General features: G+C 40.0%; 1 protein-coding gene across 1 annotated transcript in view; it reads right to left on the bottom strand.

The window, feature by feature from the left end:
- Positions 1 to 22,563, bottom strand: part of LOC126235971 (ubiquitin carboxyl-terminal hydrolase 7) — a 253,893-nt gene that overhangs the window by 73,331 nt on the left and 157,999 nt on the right. The window contains exons 16-21 of the mRNA XM_049944942.1: positions 5,506 to 5,673; positions 5,262 to 5,415; positions 5,019 to 5,155; positions 4,844 to 4,936; positions 4,636 to 4,759; positions 368 to 439 (exon numbers count right to left, since the gene is read on the bottom strand). Coding sequence (XP_049800899.1) covers positions 368 to 439; positions 4,636 to 4,759; positions 4,844 to 4,936; positions 5,019 to 5,155; positions 5,262 to 5,415; positions 5,506 to 5,673 — 748 coding nt within the window. The remainder of the gene's footprint in view (positions 1 to 367; positions 440 to 4,635; positions 4,760 to 4,843; positions 4,937 to 5,018; positions 5,156 to 5,261; positions 5,416 to 5,505; positions 5,674 to 22,563) is intronic.

The raw sequence follows: 22,563 nt of genomic DNA on the forward strand, positions 1-22,563 counted from the left end.
CTTCTGATGTTGCACAGCCTTTCATAACTGTCATGATACTGTTGCCTATTAATATACTGTAGATTAATGCACAGTTTGTTGTAGGAAGTCAGCAAAGGGCACGAATACATTTGCACATATCACGAGAAGACATATTACAGAAGTTCAGTTTCATTGCAAAATTATCGATAGTAGAAACCCTGGATTAAATAATAGTCTGTTATGTACCTATTAGTGTGAGAATCACTGTGGGAAAATGCAGTGTAGACTTCAGATACAGACAAATTACAATGTCTGAGAATTTCTATTCACTCAATTACTGTTATGTTATTTTCTACTTAGTTATGAAATCAAAAGAATTTTGTATATGTGACAAGCATTCACTTACCTTCTCAAATTCTTTTTCTTGAATTCCTAATTTCTTCAGTAATCTATCTTTAATCTTTGAAAATGGCTCCCCCTGGAAAATTCAATTCAAATCAATTCAATTTTGTTCTTACTGCCAGTAGACTTGCACTCTTAATATAACGAGTTTTGAGAACCATAAGCAGTAAAGTTATTGTACTGACATTTTAATAGCAATCATCAATAATTTGAACATCGAAGATACTGATGATAACAAGAATGAAAATATGCTTTCACTATACTAATACCAAAAACAGTTAGCAAATAAACCCTGATATCAGCAACTTATGTACCTTTTGGTTGTATCAGCTATTGCCTATACTATAGTACTAGAAGTTCCACAATATATGCAGGAACTGTTAATACCACGAAACTTCATATTTATCGTCCTGAAACTACTTTTGTATCTAAGCATAGTAAAATATTCTGTACCTTTCACATAAATGGGTAACACACAGTTGGCTACATTGTGCTGACTGTTGACAGCTCACCACTCTACCTTACTATTCCGTCAATTATTTGTTTTTCACTCAGAAGTACTAGGTACCATGCTAAAACTTTGAATCCATTCTTTTAAGTTGATAAATACAGGTCAGATCAGAGTATCCATGTACATGTACAACTAAATGGTAATTTTAAATTAATAGTGCATAGCTTCAACACCGCCGCAAGCCGGTCCCAAGCCCGGGCCCATCTAAAAACAAGAGGATGGGGAAGTGTGGAGGGGGAGGAGTAACAGCCTCGTAAAAAAACCAGGGTCCGTCCGGCTCCAGATGGTAGCACCCTGTCATAGGGCCCCTGCCTAGGGTTACTAGGTGAAACCCAGCCAACGGTCTCAATGGCGGAAGAGGAACATTTTCCCAACGGCAGAGAGAGCGGAAGAGCTAACTCCAGGGCTTACTACCTTGGTTTTAATTTCGGATTCGGGGCAACCCGATCCCCTAATTTATTATCCAACAATTACTGCAAAGCATGATGGGAACGTCGTCAAAGATAGACACTACTCCAAGAGGTAGACCGAATGGCAAATCCTCCGTTGTTCGTAGAAACAATGCAAAGGGGTCAAAGGATTTTGGAGGACCCCGACCAACATGTATGCAGCCCTCAACACTGAAATTTAAGAAAGCAACTATGTTTGCAACCCTAAATGTAAACTCTCTAATTAAAGTAGGAAAATTGAAATTATTGATTGAAAAGCTGAACCAGAAAGAAATTTTAATATGTGCATTGCAAGAAACAAGGTTTTTAGATGAAACTGCTTTAGATTTTGAAAACTATCGTTTATTTAAAGGAAAACCAGGTAAAATCTTAATGAAACAAATGCCATACCTGGGAACAGCATTTCTGGTACATCACTCAATTTTAGATTCAGTTACTAACTTCTACTCGAGTTCTGAGAGACTATCCATTCTTGAGATTAAACGTAAAAACAAAGGATACTCTATAATCAACTGCCATGCACCCATAAACCAGGACAACAAAAATAACCCGGAGAAAGTTGAAGAATTTTGGGAGATACTTGAAATGGAACTGGATAGGTGCTCAAAGAAGAACATCAAAATGTTAGTAGGCGATTTTAACGCACAAATAGGAAGGGAGAAAAAATACCATGGAACAGTAGGCCTCTTCCCAGGTCACAAAAGAACTTCAAAAAATGGAGAAAGGCTTATAGAGGTATGTAGGCATTTCAACTTGAAAATAATGACAACACATTTCAAAAAGCTGAGCCGAAAAACTAAAACATGGAGATCACCAAATCCACTTCTCGGAGAATTCCAAATTGACCATGTGGCTATCTCACTTCATTGTCAAGAAGAAATTCAAAACACTAAAGTGCTGAAAAGCCTTGATGTTGATTCAGACCACTATTTGACTACGATTAAATTCAGACCACTCCCATTTCGAAAAGAGAAGAAAACCTTTTACAAAATTCCAAAATATAACACAGAAACTTTAAAAAATGAAGAAATTAAACAACGGTTTCAAAGAGCATTGCACAAAGATAGCGATGGCATATCCACAATAAATAAGGAAGCGGGATGGGAGGAGATCAAAAACGAAATAGTTGAAATAGCAAAAGAAAATTGTCTCGTGAAAAGAGTAAGAAGACATCCATGGTGGGACAATGAATGTGATGAGAACCTGGAGAAGAGACAGAAATTGTGGCAGAAATGGAACTCCACAAAAGATCCTCAAGATCTTGACAATTTTAAAATCCAGAGAAGAGAAACAGCTAAGCTTTTCCGTAATAAAAAAAGAAGACAATTTCAGGATAACCTAGAACAGATTGAGGAAGACTTTAAAAGAAATAATTCTAGAGATTTCTACAAAACTTTTAGAAAACAGCTAACCAAATACCAATCCCCAAATTTATGTTTTAAAGATGAAGAGAACAAGCTAGGTTTGACAAACAAGACTAATTGTGAAATATTAGCAAAATATTTCGAGAATCTACTAAATTGTGAACCCCCCAAAGATAAAATGAGTTTTGAAAACCACCGAAATACTAATACCGAGTCAAAACCTCCAGACGCTGAAGAAATAAAACACATAATACACAGTCTAAAAAACAATAAAGCCCCAGGTGAAGACTCCATAGTACCAGAAATCCTAAAAATAATGGATACCAACCTCCCACAAGTTTTGGAACATATGTTTAAGAAGATCTGGGACGAAGAAAGAATTCCTGAAGACTGGCAGTGTGCCCTGATACACCCACTACACAAAAAGGGGGATAAGATGAATGTTAATAATTATAGAGGGATCTCGCTACTACCAGTAGGATACAAAATTTTGTCAAGGAAATTACTTCAAATCGTGGAGCCAGTTCTGGATAAAAAAATAGGTGAATATCAAGCAGGTTTTAGACAAGGTAGATCCTGTGTTGAACAAATATTTAACCTGAAAACACTAATTCGTTACAGAATCTCAAGAGGCCAGAGATTTGCAATAGTATTTGTAGATTTCAAAAAAGCATACGACTCGGTAGATAGAGAAACACTACTGAAAGTATTGGAAGAATTTGGGGTCGATAAGAAAACAATTCAAATTATCAAACAGACGCTAACAAACAGTAAGGCCAAAGTTAAATTTATGGGTGAAATTTCAAGGAAGTTCGAAATTAAAACAGGTGTTAGACAAGGTGATGGTTTATCCCCAATCCTCTTCAACTGCGTACTGGAAAAGATATTGAGAACATGGAAAGAAGAACTCAAAGGCACCAAGAATGACATCAGAATTGGAACAAAAAAAGAAAAAATAGAAGTGGACTGTTTAGCTTTTGCAGACGATCTGGCAATAATTACAGAAAACGAAGAAATAGCTCAGAATTACTTGGAGAAACTACAAGAATTTTCGGCCAGAGCTGGACTGCAGATTTCATTTGAAAAAACCGTGTATATGTCTAATCATAGAAATAACAAGAAAAATCTTATTACTAAATACAGCAATATTAAGAGAGTAGAAAAATTTAAGTATTTAGGTGAAATAATCCAAGTGAATGGTTTAGACAAGAGTGCAAACCAGGCGAGAGCAAGGAAAATGGAATTTGCTTTTCAAAAAACCAAAGACATATATAACAAAAAAAACATTTCGATTCAAGCTAAATTAAGACATTATAAAACTGTCATTAGACCAGAATGCCTGTATGCATCGGAGTGCCTAACTCTTAACAAAAAGGGGGAAATAGAAAACATGGAAAGGAAAGAAAGGAAAATTTTGAGAAAAATATTAGGACCGAGAAAGATTGGAGAAGAGTACAAGCTAAAGAGTAATAAGGAAATATACAAAACCATTGAGAAAGTGAGTGATGCAATGCGTAAACGCAGACTAACGTTTTATGGTCACCTGTCGAGGATGGATGGAAACAGACTAACAAGAAAAGTGTTTGAACATAGTAACAGGAACGAAAAAACCAACAATAAATGGATACAGATGGTGAAAAAGGATTTGGCCTATTTTAATGTCACCCGTGAGTCAATCAGGGACAGGAAAAAGTTTAGACAAATAGTGAACGAAATTAAGTGTTTTCCAGAAGAAACGAAACTAAAGAATAATAACAGGAAATGGTCGGAAGAGCGGAGGAGGAACCATTCGAAAATGATGAGGAAATATTGGGAAGAGAGAAAAAAGATCAAAAAGCCGGGCAAGTGAATTGTTGAACGTAGTCCAAAGATGGCCGAAATCGAAAGAAGAAGAAGTGCATAGCTTCAAATTACTTAGGAATCTCATGTTTAAGAAAATGATACTTACATGCTTCACTTTAAGGAAGAATGGAATGCCAAATGTCGAGAAAATATCCTTATAAAAATGGGCAACTGGCATTAGCATTTCATCATCCGCTAGGTGCAGTTCATCTCGTGGTATCTCCTCTATCCTGTATCCATTGAATACAAACATAATATAAATAATTTTGCAAAGTTGAATATGTTAGCTGAAACAATTGGTTTTTTGTAGTCACCTGAATGTTTTACTAGCAGAAGAGTTTAGTGTTTCTAGTGGACCATCTTCCTTTGGGCCAGAAATAATTTTGTTGCAGTTTACTTCAAATATCCTAAACATAAAAAAATGGCAATCAGAGCACAAGAGCAGTACAGTGAATGTAAGTTGTTACATCTGTGAGAAGACTATCATACCTAAGTTTTCCAGACCCATTTTCGGACAGTTCAACCTGCTTTCTTGCTTCCTCCAAGAGGTCTGATACTGTACCATTTTTATTTGGGTACAGTATTAGCTCCTTTTCTTCTTTCAATTTTGGGCCTACCCATATACACTGAAAACATGTTTTTTAACATATCAATCACTTGCTTTTTAATTCATTTAAAAAGTTAAAAATCTATGTACTCATTTGGTTTTAAGAGCACCACAGCACTGTATACCTTAAATTGTTTCTTGTTTTCAAGTTCATTAATTCGTATACTAAGCTGCTGATAAAATATTTTCTTAGGCGTCTTAGGCTTGCAATAAACTAGCAATTCTTTTAATGTTCCATCATAGGTGCACCGGAGAGGGTTTCCAGGACTATCTTTGTAGCTGAGAAAGTATAAAAATTGAACTGTGAGTAAGTAAATGTAGACTTTTGGAGATGTTAGCTCCACTAATTCTAATTAACACGTAACTTACTTTTGACACTTAAAGAACTGAAGCAAGTAAGGGTCTACACCAACTCGTTCGGCGACAGCTCGTGCCATTTGATCATAAGTCATCCTCTGTGACAGATCAATCGTAAATCCTGGATCGTTGGGTATCATTTTATCACAGAAAGTTACTTCAACACGGTGAAACAAATCCCTGCAATAATTCTGGTATTACTGACAGAAAAACAAAAGGTTTACATGGTTTATAACAGACAATGCAAGGTATACTGTAATGAATTTAACTGGGCATAGGAAGCAGCACTGGCAAATGTTAGAACACAATTTGCATTAGTAGAAATGTGCATAACAAAAATAGTGACCACGCACACAACACTGAACAATGAAAATCTCACGACACTTTGGGACAGAGAGGATGCAAATCACATGCTTTGCCACATCTGTTGCAGTAGTTCTTCTCCCATTCACTTTTACATTTAGCTTGACATCTAGTGTGTGAGAGGGAAGAAGTCGTGTAGCTTTTCAAACACAGGAAACAACAGCCTGCCATATAACATAACAACAGAAAATGTAATTCACCATTTCCAAAGTCTGACTTTCTTTACACCTTTGACTATCTATACTTGTGAGAAACATCCAACACACCTCTCACAATATAGTATTTCGCTGTCGACCCAATCTATGCAATGTCCAGATTTAGCCATATGCCACATCTAACTCCAACCACTTGTCATGTGGGTCGTATACTACTAAAGACCAAGGTGCAAGACCTGTCCAATTCATCCAGCCAGCATATCCTACTCCACTCCCATCACATGCTTATCCTATCCTATCAGAGACAGGGTCATCCGTGAAAGCAGCCATTTCACATACCAGCCCTGCTGCAATTCCTCTCCAGCAGCATTTGATGTGTGCATGACCATCAAGCAACTGTCCACCCGAACGAATGGCCACTGCTGAACTGTGGCAAAGAGCATTGTTGACCATTCAGTGGCAAGCTACACTGCTCACCATAACATGCTCCCTTTCAACAGCTGCCTCACAAACTGTGCCATCTGAATCCTTCCCAGCATCAGATTTTCTGAACTACATAGATTGGAAGGCTGCCCACTTGAATTGGATAATAATTATGAAGAAGCGTCTGTGGCCTTGCTGTGTAAGCTCCTTAGGGAAAATCACATTCAAGGCTGAAAAGAAATTCAATGAGCACTGTTTTTCTGCCAGTGGACCTGGGGGTCTCAAAGATGCAGGATGCAGTCATTTTAGACTTTTAGCTCATGTTGACACCAAAGACTCCTCTGTGTTTTGGGTTCTGCAACAATAGTCAGTTTCTGCATGCAGCTGATGGAATTGGTAAAATTTGCTGCCCTCGGTTGTTGGGTGCAAGCAGAACTTACAATCTGCAGTGTTGTACCCAAAGTCTATAGGAGTCCTGTTTTTGATTTGTAGTCTAGTGGAAAGTCTCAACCAAAGGGTCCATTTATTCTGCGAGTCTTAGCTGCAGATTTCTGGACCAGCATTATGGGGCAAGAACTGTAGGGTTCCTCTAAATAGATCACAGGCACATTACACAAGAAAGCAGTTGCTCAGGTAGCAGAGTGTATGCAGATTGCACAAAGTAGTTTTTTTTTTTGGGGTGGGGTGGGGGGGCTAAATGCCATTTTGAGGTCCTCTGGATGAATGCTCGTCACCCAATACTCAGAGAACAAAATCTGATAGTGTACAAGCCAGATACACTTCTAATAGCTAGATTTTAATGGCAAATTGACAAAAAATTTGTAAAAAAATTCTTTGAATTTACAGCCCTCCGTGAAAGTAGTTGTGTTCAAATTACAATTTGAACTGACAGTTGGATGAAATCCAAAGCAGAAAGCCCCAAAATATTTAGTGAGGTACGGAACATACATGTGAAAGATAGGCTACGACATCAAAGGAGGGGTAGTGTTCATTGGTACAGCAAAAATATTGTGTCTAGTGAGTTTGAAATTGAGTGTGAATGCAAAATTACCTGGATGCTAGTAGCCGTCCTAGATGAAATGAAATTAATCATTGAATGCGTTACCCTCCATCTGATACTGATGTGTAGTGGGTGAATCATTTAAAGAAAGTCTTTGTTAAATAGTGCAGAAGTACCCTAAACATGCCACTTTTACCAGCCAATTGTGCACTGGGGCATCTATGAATTTATTCCAAGTGTACAGACATACAGACTTGAATATAAGTTCTGAATGCTTTCTCTGAAAACTGTCTTGAGCAAACAGTGTGACTAACACTAACTAAATATTTTAGACCACTTAGGTGTGAACTGCCAGACCTTATTGACACTGTCAGTATAGAGACAAGGATAAATGATTACTAGGGGGCCTGAAAATCACGCATTTTTCGATAAACATGATTCTGCCTCAAAATGCAAGATATTCAAATTATCTAGCAGACGCTATTTCATGTTGTTGTTGTTGTTGTTGTTGTTGTTGTTGTTGTCTTCAGTCCTGAGACTGGTTTGATGCAGCTCTCCATGCTACTCAATCCTGTGCAAGCTTCATCATCTCCCAGTACTTACTGCAACCTACATCCTTCTGAATCTGCTTAGTGTATTCATCTCTTGGTCTCCCTCTATGATTTTTACCCTCCACACTGCCCTCCAATGCTAAATTTGTGATCCCTTGATGCCTCAGAACATGTCCTACCAACCGGTCCCTTCTTCTTGTCAAGTTGTGCCACAAGCTCCTCTTCTCCCCAATTCTATTCAATACTTCCTCATTAGTCATGTGATCTACTCATCTAATCTTCAGCATTCTTCTGTAGCACCACATTTCGAAAGCTTCTATTCTCTTCTTGTCCAAACTATTTATCGTCCATGTTCCACTTCCATACATGGCTACACTCCATACAAATACTTTCAGAAACGACTTCCTGACACTTAAATCTATACTCGATGTTAACAAATTTCTCTTCTTCAGAAACACTTTCCTTGCCATTGCCAGTCTACATTTTATATCTTCTCTACAATCATCAGTTACTTTGCTCCCCAAATAGCAAAACTCTTTTACTACTTTAAGTGTCATTTCCTAATCTAATTCCCTCAGCATCACCCGACTTAATTCAACTACATTCCATTATCCTCGTTTTGCTTTTGTTGATGTTCATCTTATATCCTCCTTTCAAGACACTGTCCCATTCCGTTCAACTGCTCTTCCAAGTCCTTTGCTGTCTCTGACAGAATTACAATGTCATCGCCAAACCTCAAAGTTTTTATTTCTTCTCCATGGATTTTAATACCTACTCCAAATTTTTCTTTTGTTTCCTTTATTGCTTGCTCAATATACAGATTAAATAACATCAGGGTGAGGTCACAACCATGTCTCACACCCTTCCCAACCACTGCTTCCCTTTCATGTCCCTCGACTCTTATAACTGCCATCTGGTTTCTGTACAAATTGTAAATAGCCTTTCGCTCCCTGTATTTTACCCCTGTGACCTTTAGAATTTGAAAGAGAGTATTCCAGTCAACATTGTCAAAAGCTTTTTCTAAGTCTACAAATGCTAGAAATGTAGGTTTGCTTTTCCTTAATCTATTTTCTAAGATAAGTCGTAGGGTCAGTATTGCCTCACATGTTCCAACATTTCTGCGGAATCCAAACCGATCTTCGCCGAGGTCGGCTTCTACCAGTTTTTCCATTCGTCTGTAAAGAATTCGGGTTAGTATTTTGCAGATGTGACTTATTAAACTGACAGTACGGTAATTTTCACATCTGTCAACACCTGCTTTATTTGGGATTGGAATTATTATATTCTTCTTGAAGTCTGAAGGTATTTCGCCTGTCTCATACATCTTGCTCACCAGATGGTAGAGTTTTGTCAGGACTGGCTCTCCCAAGGCCGTCAGTAGTTCCAATGGAATGTTGTCTGCTCCCAGGGCCTTGTTTTGTGTCAGGTCTTTCAGTGCTCTGTCAAACTCTTCACGCAGTATTGTATCTCCCATTTCATCTTCATCTACATATTCTTCCATTTCCATAATATTGTCCTCAAGTATTTCGCCCTTGTATAGACCCTCTACATACTCCTTCCACATTTCTGCTTTTCCTTCTTTGCTTAGAACTGTGTTTCCATCTGAGCTCTTGATATTCGTACAAGTGGCTCTCTTTTCTACAAAGGTCTCTTTAATTTTCCTGTAGGCAGTATCTATCTTACCCCTAGTGAGATAAGCCTCTACATCCTTACATTTGTCCTCTAGCCATCCCTGCTTAGCCATTTTGCACTTTCTGTCGATCTCATTTTTGAGACGTTTGTAGTCCCTTTTGCCTACTTCATTTACTGTGTTTTTATATTTTCTCCTTTCATCAATTAAATTCGAGATTTCTTCTGTTACCAAAGGATTTCTACTAGCCCTCGTCTTTTTGCCTACTTGATCCTCTGCTGCCTTCACTACTTCGTCCCTCAGAGCTACCCATTCTTCTTCTACTGTATTTCTTTCCCCCATTCCTGTAAATTGTTCCCTTATGCTCTCCCTGAAACTCTGTACAACCTCTGGTTTACTCAGTTTGTCCAGGTCCCATCTCCTTAAATTGCCACCTTTTGGCAGTTTCTTCAGTTTTAATTTACAGTTCGTGACCAATAGATTGTGGTCATGAGTCAACATCTGCCCCTGGAAATGTCTTACAATTTAAAACCTGATTCCTGGATTTCTGTCTTACCATTATATAATCTATCTGATACCTTCTAGTATCTCCAGGATTCTTCCATGTATACAACCTTCTTTTATGATTCTTGAACCAAATGTTAGCTATGATTAAGTTATGCTCTGTGCAAAATTCTACCAGACGGCTTCCTCTTTCATTTCTCTCCCCGAATCCATATTCACCCACTATGTTTCCTTCTCTACCTTTTCCTACTCTCGAATTCCAGTCACCCATGACTATCAAATTTTCGCCTCGCTTCACTACCTGAATAATTTCTTTTATCTCATCATACATTTAATTGATTTCTTCATCTGCAGAGCTAGTTGGCATATAAACTTGTACTACTGTAGTAGCCATGGGCTTCGTTTCTATCTTGGCCACAATAATGCGCACTCCTGTTTTTTTATTCATTATTAAACCTCCTCCTGCATTACCCCTATTTGATTTTGTATTTATAACCCTGTATTCACCTGACCAAAAGTCTTGTTCCTCCTGCCACCGAACTTCACTAATTCCCACTATATCTAACTTCAACCTATCCATTTCCCTTTTTAAATTTTCTATCCTACCTGCCCGATTAAGGGATCTGACATTCCACGCTCTGATCTGTAGAACGCCAGTTTTCTTTCTCCTGATAAAGTCGTCGTCTTGAGTAGTCCCCGCCCGGAGATCCGAACGGGGGACTATTTTACCTCCGGAATATTTTACCCAAGATGACGCCATCTTCATTTAACCATACAGTAAAGCTGCATGCCCTCGGTAAAAATTACGGTTGTAATTTCCCCTTGCTTTCAGCCGTTCGCAGTACCAGCACAGCAAGGCCGTTTTGGTTAGTGTTGCAGGGCCTGATCAGTCGATCATCCGGACTGTTGCCCCTGCAACTACTGAAAAGGCTGCTGCCCCTCTTCAGGAACCACACATTTGTCTGGCCTCTCAAAAGATACCCCTCCGTTGTGGTTGCACCTAAGATACGGCCATCTGTATCGCTGAGGCACGCAAGCCTCCCCACCAGCGGCAAGGTCCATGGTTCATGGGGGTAGGTGCTATTTAATAGGAAGTTGTATCCAGATGAACTATTTTATCAGATATAGTTTGAAATAACTTCATTTTCTGCATGTAAATACCAAGTACATTGTCAATTGCTGTTACTGCACATCACCTGGCAAAACCGAAATTGGTAAAAAATTGTGCATAAGAACATTTTTACAAAATAAAAGGTGCACAAATGTAAACCGTATCGTTGTCCTAGATTCTCTCGTGCCACACCATTTGTGGGCAGCTGAATGTTCTGTATAACATACACATTGCATAACAAAACATAGTTCTCAGCTGTGGGATCTGGCATTTTACAAGGGGACCTTCCAGTCTTGGAAATTCAGTTCGGGATGAGACTTCGCATGTTAGTAGTGTATCTTAATGGCGTACTGTCTACTTATAGAATCTTAAAGCACACTATCTAGAAAATACTGAAAAAAGGCTCTAAAGTTTTAAATGTAGCTCATACACACCTCATATGCGGGTCATAAGTAGCAAGGCAGCAGATGAGTGAAGTAGCTCAGCCAGTAGTGTGCTAGACTGTCCTGCAGCCAATCTGAGTTCAATCCTTCCTACCTGCCAGTACGGTTTCATTTTTTTTAATTGTTTTAAAAGTTATAACAACTGGTAAACAAAGTTGATGACCCAAAGTGTTATCAGTTAAATCCTAAATAATTTTATTTTGTTTATGAAATGGCTTTCACAGCTATGTGAATTACACTCATCAATATTTTCTTTTTGGAAAGTTGAATAATTTCATATGCATTTTTAACAGAAGAAAATTAATTACCACTGAAACAAAATTCTGGTAGGAGAAAATTATATATACATATATTCCCATGTCACATTCATTTGTCACTTTTGTATTTTATGTGCAAGCACCAGAATAATAGTCATAAGAACATTGAAAACAATTTATGAAGGACCACCGTTTACAGGAACAGCAGTTTTTATAAGCTCTGTTCAAAAATATATTTTGTTGACATCCTGAAATCTGCTCTTTCATAAGAAAGCCTGGAAGCATACCGGGCATACTGGATCATTTCCTTAAAATTGACGATGAAAGCTGATGATGGACTATCGATTTATTTTTACACAGCCTTCACAAGAATTTATTTCTCTATTATTTTCGATAAAATAATAAAAATTTTGTACATACTTTATCAGATTTTTTTACTAGTCTATAAAAATAGATGTCATGTGGTTGAAAATGTGAAGTAATTTTTGGAGGAATCACTTTAATCGTTTATGTTGGTGATTTCTCATCATCCTGAAAGACTCGTATAATTCAGGCTTTGCTTCTCAACCCCAAGAGTCAATAATTAACAGAAACTGTTCTTGACCCAAAAAAGGCTTCCAACACCGGTTGAGAAAGTCAGTATATAGTTCTGTCCTTTGCTTCCCAGATTTGGAAATATTATTACAATGTTTTTATAATTTTGCTCATATCCTTTTACTGTTTTCTGAACTCGGGGACCAAAGAGACTGACTGCCTCTTGTAAATGTTGTGTCTTTTGACAAAAATAGTTTTGCTTCCTTTGACAGCCAGAGTCCTGTTGTACACTGACTGATACTGACATCCTGGAAAGAAAAGGCAATCTAAACTGAAGTATTTTACAAGAGAATGGTAAAAATAGAACACAAAATGAATTTTTAAATATCCTGCAATAAATAACTGTCCTGTCAATGGTGATGACAAAATCTTTGTTGAAATTCAATATCATTTTTAATATCTGAGTTTGAAAAGTGTCTGCAGCAGCCACGGTTTATTCTATTGTCTCTGTTTCTTTTCTTGAAACAAATCTTGTTGCTCTTCACTGATGAATTTCGTGCTTATTTTTGAATCTATGACCCAAGCTGTCAGAAGCTTTAAATTCAAAATCTATAAACTGCCGTGCTGCTGCTAAGGCCCACTGTTGTAAATTCCATGTAGTCACTTGCTGATAATTCTCTCGGTCCTCAACAAAACAATCATACATCCAGGAACTGATTGCTGCATACTTATCAAATTGATGTCCCATTGGGATAAGTATTGGTTCTTTCTTAAGTGCCTGCATCCTTTCTTGTGATGTTTGCAGTTTCCACATATAACAATGTTAATTCTGCAATCCAAAGAAAGATGGTCTACTTCTCTTGTCTTCTTTTCTTCTGGTTCATATTTATCCAATGAACTGTGGTCTTCATACCTTTCAAAATGTTCACCTTCACAGTTTTCATTTTTGTGAGCAAGTTCATCATCAATCACAAATATTTTTTCAGCCAACATGTGCATAGCACGACTGCAAATTTCTTCACCCATCAACACTGCTTCATGAGAAATTGTCGTTGAAGGTTCTGATCCAATCAAATTATTTGCAGCAAGCAAGCTTTCATAATACAGTAGAGTCTCAATCATCCGACCTAAACTGGCCGCGACAAGGTTGGATAGGCGGGAAGGTCGGATAACACGGGGGAGGAGGGACAAAAATTAAACTAAAGTAGGCCACATGAGTTGAACATCTAATACAACACAAATCAAATTAGACCGAATAGATATTTACTGTGTGAAGAAGTTAGTAATTGTCTTTTGTTTGCCTGCTGTTTGCCATTTTTTGCCGCTAAATCACGTAGTCTCTTAAGAAGTAAAACCTCGGTAGGCAATGTATCCTCCAGTTGCTCTACATATTTTAAAGCAGTTTCTATGACCTTGTGTCCTTCGTTGTGAGAAATATTGGGCGCACTTTCCTCCACTACATCCGCTTCTTCATCATTATCTTTTTTGTTTACCATTTTGACTATTTCTTGATCTGTCACTTCAAATTCTTCATCTTGGACAATCCATTCATTTATGTCATCTTCTGCAGTGTCAGCACATCACGGAACTTTTCGTAACAATGAAAGCAGGGTAGTATTTTCTGGTTCGGTCTGCTGCTGTAGATTTTCATCAGCTGGAGAATTTTCTTGATTTTCCTGTAGCTGGAGAATTTTATTGATTTTCCTGTAGCAAAATTCTCCAGGATTTTGCAACTGTATTTGTTCCAACACTCTCCCAAGATTGGGCCATGTCATAAACTACATCTTTCAAATTAATACGGCGCAACTGCTCTAGCATGTTTTCTCCCTTGTCCATAGCATTAATTAAAGAGGAAAGCAAGTTTCTGCGGTAGTTTCTCTTCAGTGTCTCTAAGGTCCCTTTGTCCATAGGCTGACATAAGGATGTGACATTTGGAGGCAAAAACATCGCCTTTATATCTTGATCTTTAAGTTCATCTTCATTAGGTTGACGAGTGACATTGTCTAGAAACAACAGTGCATTGCGGGACAAGTTGTTTGCTTCCAAAAACTTTTTACTTTATGGCACGAACTTATTAAAAACCATTCTTTAAAAATGTCCGAGCTCATCAAAGCATTTTTTGGTTGTAATGTTTCACCGGTAAAGCATTTTTAGATACATTTTTAAATGCTCTCAGTTTTTTTGGCTTACCTATCATAGACAGTTTCATTTTCAAATTTGCTGTGGCGTTACTGCATTCAAGAATCATCACACTTTCTTTGCTACGTTTGTAGCCTGGCACTGCCTTTTCTGTCTTTGATCCTAATGTTTTTTCTGGTAACATTTTGTAATTGAGACCAGTCTCGCCGCAGTTAAAAATTCGATCGCCTGTAAAGTTTTCCTTGTCCAATACCTTGTGAAGTTCATTCCTAAACAACTGAACAGCTCCAAAATTTGCTGAAAGCTTTTCACCACAGACATTAAGTAGAAAAATTCCGTATATTTTCTTCCATCTATCGAGCCAGCCTACACTAGCTGTGAAATTAGTTTCACCTTTGTTTAGTTCGTTACGAAACTTTAAGGCTTTTTCCCACAAAATAGGTCCCGACATGGGTACACCTTTATCTCTATGTTGAGTAAACCATGGTTTTCCGATCTTCCAAAACTGCAGAGGTTGCTCGCTGAGAACACCACTCCTCAATTTCATTGCGGTTCCTTTTCCAGTCTCCAACTGTTGTTTTCCCAACACTATAATCTTGCGCCACTTTTAATAAAGTTTTACCATTGTCTATTCTTTTTAAAGCTTTAAGTTTTTCTTCCATTGAAACGACCACCTTTTTCCGTTTTGAATCCATCACCACAAATTTTTACAATAAACAAAGTGCAACACGTACACTCCAATACAGATCTAAGTTAGCACTGAGGAGTGGGGAGTAGCAGACAGTGACAATGAACTGAGTATCAACAAACAACATGTTAGTCACTGACCTGTCGTCAGCTGGCGCACAGCCAGTGCGGTGAAAGGGTCTGACAGCACAGAAGGTCAGATAACCGAAGATTGGATAATCGAGACTCTACTGTAAATCAAACACATCTTTTAACATCACCTTCGACACTTCACTGTATAATGAATCTGCACTTTCTGAATCTTTCGCAGTGTCTTCATTGGCAGACATTTTTAATTCACAATATTTTAATAATTCTGATAATATTTCACAGTACAGAACACTCCAGTGTCTGCAAAAGTCAGGAATGAACTGATACTGTAGCAGGTAAGGCCTATTGTTCGATTAGTTCCGTGCGGGCCTCGACACTTCCTGGCCATCGGCCTGTTTGTATATACAATAGGGCAACAGTTATGCTCTGCTTTTCCATGAAGACACTGGTTCCTTGAATGAATATTTATAACCTTACCACTGCTTATAATAGCGCCCAATTTTGTTAACAACTTTGTAAAGACAGTAATTAATGCTTTAGCTTACCCCCATTAAAAATGCATTTGAAATTATTCAACATTTTAAAGGAAAGTATTGACAAGTGTAAGTCACATTTTAAGTAGCCTGTGACAACCATTTCACAAAATAAAATTATTTACAATTTAATTGATAAGGCTTTAGTTCATTAACTTTGGAGTTGCTATAATTTTTAAAACAATTGAGAAAACAAAATAAAATTGAGCCTGCAGGTAGAATCAAACACTATCCAGCCTAGCAAGCTACGGACAGCTATTTTACCTGTATGCTGGAATGCTACTTCTGACCGAACATGAGGTGCATATGAGCTACACTTTAAACTTTAGAGCCCCTTTCCTCAGAATTTCCTGGATAGTGCGCTTTGAGACTTCTATGAGTGGACACCTTCGAGGAATACTACCAATCTGCAAAGTGTCATCCAGAGTTCAATTTCCGGGACCGGAAGGCATTATGTTTGTCTGCTAGCTAAAGTTCAAAGGTTTATAAAATGCAGACACTTCCAATGTCACCATTTTAGGTGGTGGATGTTTTGAACTGGGTTGCATCAAATACCAGTAGAGGTTGGGTCTGAACAACTTTTTTTACAATACTGCCAACCTCAATAAGCAATTGCACAGTAGCCATTACCATATGCTTTGTATTTTGCGTTTCCCATTTTCTCATTTTGACATGAACTGAAAAACTAATCCTGATCCATCACTGATATTATCAGCACTCTCATAACACCAGAAGGGATTGGTGATCCTAATGATCACATGTCATTCTGCTTTACCAGCCTGCTGCTCTGTGAGAGGGAGTCGGGACTTGTGACCCATGCCGTTCCTCTCCATTCTGATGATCAAACTTCTAGTTTGTTTACGATTACAGCCGACTGCCAGTTTACAGTGTCCACACTCTACACTATATGGACCAAAAAGCAAAAATTGTCATCGTATTTCGACCTTGTCAAAAATCTTCCACTACTGTGTGAGGACAATTTTCAGTTCTACTTCTATGCTAAGTGCCTTGTTGGTTCTCTCTGTAGCATTGTCACACACACACACACACACACACACACACACACAGTGCAGTTGCTGGCTGCTGAGGCCCCACTTACATATGTGTTGCATGACTATGAATGCCCACAAAAGGTGCAAATTAAGATTCTGCAAATTCTGTACTTATCGAATAGGGCGGCAAGCGTTTTTACAAAACCAAATATTCCAATCAAAAAGCACACAAAACCAAACACTTTTTTTAAAACAGTGGGGGGGAGGTGGACTGTGGGCGGGGGCGAGGTGGACTGTGGGCGGGGGGGGGGGGGGGGGGGAGGTGGAGTGGGGGGGGAGGTGGAGTGGGGGGGGAGGTGGAGAGTGTGTGTGTGGGGGGGGGGAGGGGGGGGAGGGGGGGGAGGGGAGATACGACATAAATTTTGCCAAAAGTCAGAGGCTACATTTTCAGGTCCACAGTGATCTTTATGTCACTACAGCGATGATGGTAGCTAAAGTTAATAAATTCATCAAGAAAACTAGAAGAGCTTTTATGCTGGAAAGAGCACATATGCAGTTGTTAGCACCCTACTTAAGACAATGAATGGACATCATTTAGTTCCAATATGATGGGTGTAGACTTATTATGGGTTCAGCTTAAACTGATTGTAAATCATGCTCTGGAGATGTATGTGCAAATTAAGTGGATTAAGGAAGGAAATGACCCAGTGTTGCTTAATAATAAAATTCAGGAAATGATGAGGAAACAGTGTGTTATACTCTCAGTTCAAAAAAGAACGCCAAAAATTTCGGCTGGTGAAAGTAAGCAGAAATTCATGCATTTATAGAAAGATCAACACATGAAGCACGCAACTTCCACTGTCATATGTTAGTGCAAAATCTTGCTTAGAATCCTAGATTATCCTCCTCATACATAAAATAACTAAGTGGGTCAAAGGTTTCTATTCAGTCACTCATAGACCAGTGAGGCATGGCAATAGAAGAAAACAAACGGAAAGCCGAAATTTTAAATCTCATGTTGAAAAAGTCATTAACGCATGAGGACTGTACCATACCATTGTTTTGCCGTCGCAGTAGCGCCTGTAGGGAGTACACAGAAATAGGCATCTCTGAGTTTGAAAAATGGCTGAAAGAGCTGAAAACAAAAAAATCACCAGGTCGAGATGGAACCCAATTTGGTTTACAGAGAGTATGCCTCAGCACTGGGCTCGCACTTAGCTTGCATTTACTGTCACTCTCTCAAGAATGGATCCACAAAATTTCTGCCAAATATGCTTTACATTCCATTTGCTGCAGAGTTCTAGAGAATAGTCCAAGTTCAAATATAATAAATTTCATAGGTAAACGAAACTTTATATCCACAACTTAATGCGGCTTTAGAAAGCACTGCGCATGCAGAACTTAACTGGTAGTTTTCTATCATAATACCGAGTGAACCATCTAACACCAACCTATCCGAACTCCGGAGGTGGGAACTTGCTCTTCAATATATCCTCTCTTCCCGTTATCAACCAGGCCTCAATCTCCGCTAATTTCAAGTTGCCGCCACTCATACCTCACCTGTCATTCAACAACATCTTTGCCGCTGCACTTCTGCCTCGACTGACATCTCTGCCCAAACTCTGTCTTTAAATATGTCTGCTTGTGTCTGTATATGTGTGGATGGATATGTGTGTGTGTGCGCGCGAGTGTATACCCGTCCTTTTTTCCCCCTAAGGTAAGTCTTTCCGCTCCCGGGATTGGAATGACTCCTTACCCTCTCCCTTAAAACCCACATCCTTTCGTCTTTCCCTCTCCTTCCCTCTTTCCTGATGAGGCATCAGTTTGTTGCGAAAGCTTGAATTTTGTGTGTATGTTTGTGTTTGTTTGTGTGTCTATCGACGTGCCAGCGCTTTCGTTTGGTAAGTCACATCATCTTTGTTTTTAGATATATTTTTCCCACGTGGAATGTTTCCCTCTATTAATTTATATCATTAATTTGAACCCAACAATTACGTTTGTTATTGTCACTGTTGTATTTCGAGATCATTTTGTCATCTTATTTTCTCTTTTTGTTTGTGCCAGTAGTTTCACTTTGTTTTCACCTTCTCCTTTTTACCGTAATCTACTATACAATTTTATCCCGCCTATATAGACTCAATAATACGTCACCCACTTCCAAACCATAACCAAAAAATTTTTTTCCGCTTTCAACACCAACGCTGCTATGAAATCCACCGTTTCTAGTCCACAAACAGTTCATTTCAGCTATTAAACAACCTTTTCGTCTAGTTCTGATAACTTTCGCTTTATTTCCATTTCCGTTCTTCCCACATCACTGATAATTTTTAGCCGCTTCCCACAGGTTTTAACGTCATTATTTCTTCGCCAGACTATTGTTAGCCTCATTTTCATAATCTGCCACCACAAAACCACTCTTTTTAACACATTTACACGCCGTTTTTTCGAAATTTTCCCGAATCTCTCCATCCTTTAACGTGTTTTGGCGGCAACACAACCACCTAACCTATGTGCACATCGTTCTCTACCAACCCAAGTTCACCACAGGATCAACATAGCCCAACTTTAACCAACACTTTTTCACCTTTTTTCACAACAGATCTCCAGTTACTTTCTCCAGTTATTTTCATTTTCATCTCAACCTCATGTAACACTTTCCACCTTCTAATACCATGGCACCCTCACAACACCCCCACAACGACCCCATTAAGTTTTATTTACATTCCCTCCGCAAACATGCCTTCACCCTAGCCAGATTACGCTCGCATATTTTATTTTCTCAGGCTTGTCTGACATTTGGCATTACCCCCAAAGGCCTCACACTTCAAGTTCCCATCTCTGGCTGCAACCCTTCTTTCCATCAGTCCCTATACCAGTTCCAAACTGAACAATCCATTGCCCTCACCCACCTAATCCTTCACCTACACATCAACTCAGCCAATGAACACACCCATCAACTCCTATCCTAATAAAAGTCCTCAATCTTTCCTCTCCCACTTCCACACCGGCTGTTCAGGGCATCCTCCTACAGGCCAACCGCAAATTAGAACAACATGCCACCCTTCACCTCAAAAAACTATCCAATCTCCTGGTTTCCCACCTCCGGAAAGGCAACTCACTCACCCTTCACAACCTTTCCAGCAAACCTCAACCTCCTCTCATTGCACACAAACCCAGTCTCTTCCCATCTACTCAACCTCCCACTTCCAGCTCCACTCCCTCCAAAACCTCAAAATTCCAATCAACACAATCTGGAACCACAACACCCTAATTCAGTAGTTAACCTTTCCTCCAAACCTCTCTCCCAACCCGAAACCTCTGTCCTATCCAAAGGCCTCACCTTCAGCCCCACTCCCAGATTCAACCAAACAGCCCTCGTCAAAGATTTACTGTCCTACACTCGTACTCTCTGCTGGAAGTATCACTTTGCCACGAAGAAAAATGATCCTACTCCTACTCCTAATGATCCAACTCCCAAAGACACTATCCAAATTGAACCCTGCCTGGAACAGTTCCGTCCTCCGTCACAGCGGAACCCACCTCCTCTTCCTCAAAATCACCCTCTCCAAACCTTCCAGGAATTTCTGACTTCCAGCCTTGCCTCTCAATCCTCCTTAAAAAACCTTAATCCTACTCCCAACATCACCACTGCTGAAGCCCAGGCTATCCGTGATCTGAAGACTGACCGGTCCATCGTCATCCTTCCGGCGGACAAGGGTTCCACGACCGTGGTACTTGATCGTCGGGAGTATGTGGCTGAGGGACTGCGTCAGCTTTCAGACAACACCACATACAACGTTTGCCAAGGTAATCCCATTCCTGATGTCCAGGCAGAGCTTCAAGGAATCCTCAGAACCTTAGGCCCCCTACAAAACCTTTCACCTGACTCCATCAACCTCCTGACCCCACCGACACCCCGCACCCCTACCTTCTACCTTCTTCCTAAAATTCATAAACCCAATCATCCCGGCCGCCCCATTGTAGCTGGTTACCAAGCCCCCACCGAACGTATCTCCGCCTACGTAGATCAACACCTTCAACCCATTACATGCAGTCTCCCATCCTTCATCAAAGACACCAACCACTTCCTCGAACGCCTGGAATCCTTATCCAATCCGTTACCCCCGGAAACCATCCTTGTAACCATTGATGCCACTTCCTTATACACAAATATCCCGCACATCCAGGGCCTCGCTGCGATGGAGCACTTCCTTTCACGCCGATCACCTGCCACCCTACCTAAAACCTCTTTCCTCATTACCTTAGCCAGCTTCATCCTGACCCACAACTTCTTCACTTTTGAAGGCCAGACATACCAACAATTAAACGGAACAGCCATGGGTACCAGGATGGCCCCCTCATACGCCAACCTATTCATGGGTCGCTTAGAGGAAGCCTTCTTGGTTACCCAAGCCTGCCAACCCAAAGTTTGGTACAGATTTATTGATGACATCTTCATGATCTGGACTCACAGTGAAGAAGAACTCCAGAATTTCCTCTCCAACCTCAACTCCTTTGGTTCCATCAGATTCACCTGGTCCTACTCCAAATCCCATGCCACTTTCCTTGATGTTGACCTCCACCTGTCCAATGGCCAGCTTCACACGTCTGTCCACATCAAACCCACCAACAAGCAACAGTACCTCCATTACGACAGCTGCCATCCATTCCACATCAAACGGTCCCTTCCCTACAGCCTAGGTCTTCGTGGCAAACGAATCTGCTCCAGTCCGGAATCCCTGAAGCATTACACCAACAACCTGACAACAGCTTTCGCATCCCGCAACTACCCTCCCGACCTGGTACAGAAGCAAATAACCAGAGCCACTTCCTCATCCTCTCAAACCCAGAACCTCCCACAGAAGAACCACAAAAGTGCCCCACTTGTGACAGGATACTTTCCGGGACTGGATCAGATTCTGAATGTGGCTCTCCAGCAGGGATACGACTTCCTCAAATCCTGCCCTGAAATGAGATCCATCCTTCATGAAATCCTCCCCACTCCACCAAGAGTGTCTTTCCGCCGTCCACCTAACCTTCGTAACCTCTTAGTTCATCCCTATGAAATCCCCAAACCACCTTCCCTACCCTCTGGCTCCTACCCTTGTAACCGCCCCCGGTGTAAAACCTGTCCCATGCACCCTCCCACCACTACCTACTCCAGTCCTGTAACCCGGAAGGTGTACACAATCAAAGGCAGAGCCACGTGTGAAAGCACCCACGTGATCTACCAACTGACCTGCCTACACTGTGATGCATTCTATGTGGGAATGACCAGCAACAAACTGTCCATTCGCATGAATGGACACAGGCAGACAGTGTTTGTTGGTAATGAGGATCACCCTGTGGCTAAACATGCCTTGGTGCACGGCCAGCACATCTTGGCGCAGTGTTACACCGTCCGGGTTATCTGGATACTTCCCACTAACACCAACCTATCCGAACTCCGGAGATGGGAACTTGCTCTTCAATATATCCTCTCTTCCCGTTATCCACCAGGCCTCAATCTCCGCTAATTTCAAGTTGCCGCCACTCATACCTCACCTGTCATTCAACAACATCTTTGCCGCTGCACTTCTGCCTCGACTGACATCTCTGCCCAAACTCTTTGTCTTTAAATATGTCTGCTTGTGTCTGTATATGTGTGGATGGATATGT

Source organism: Schistocerca nitens, chromosome 2 (assembly GCF_023898315.1).
Source record: "Schistocerca nitens isolate TAMUIC-IGC-003100 chromosome 2, iqSchNite1.1, whole genome shotgun sequence".
Taxonomy (NCBI): Eukaryota; Metazoa; Arthropoda; class Insecta; order Orthoptera; family Acrididae; genus Schistocerca; species Schistocerca nitens.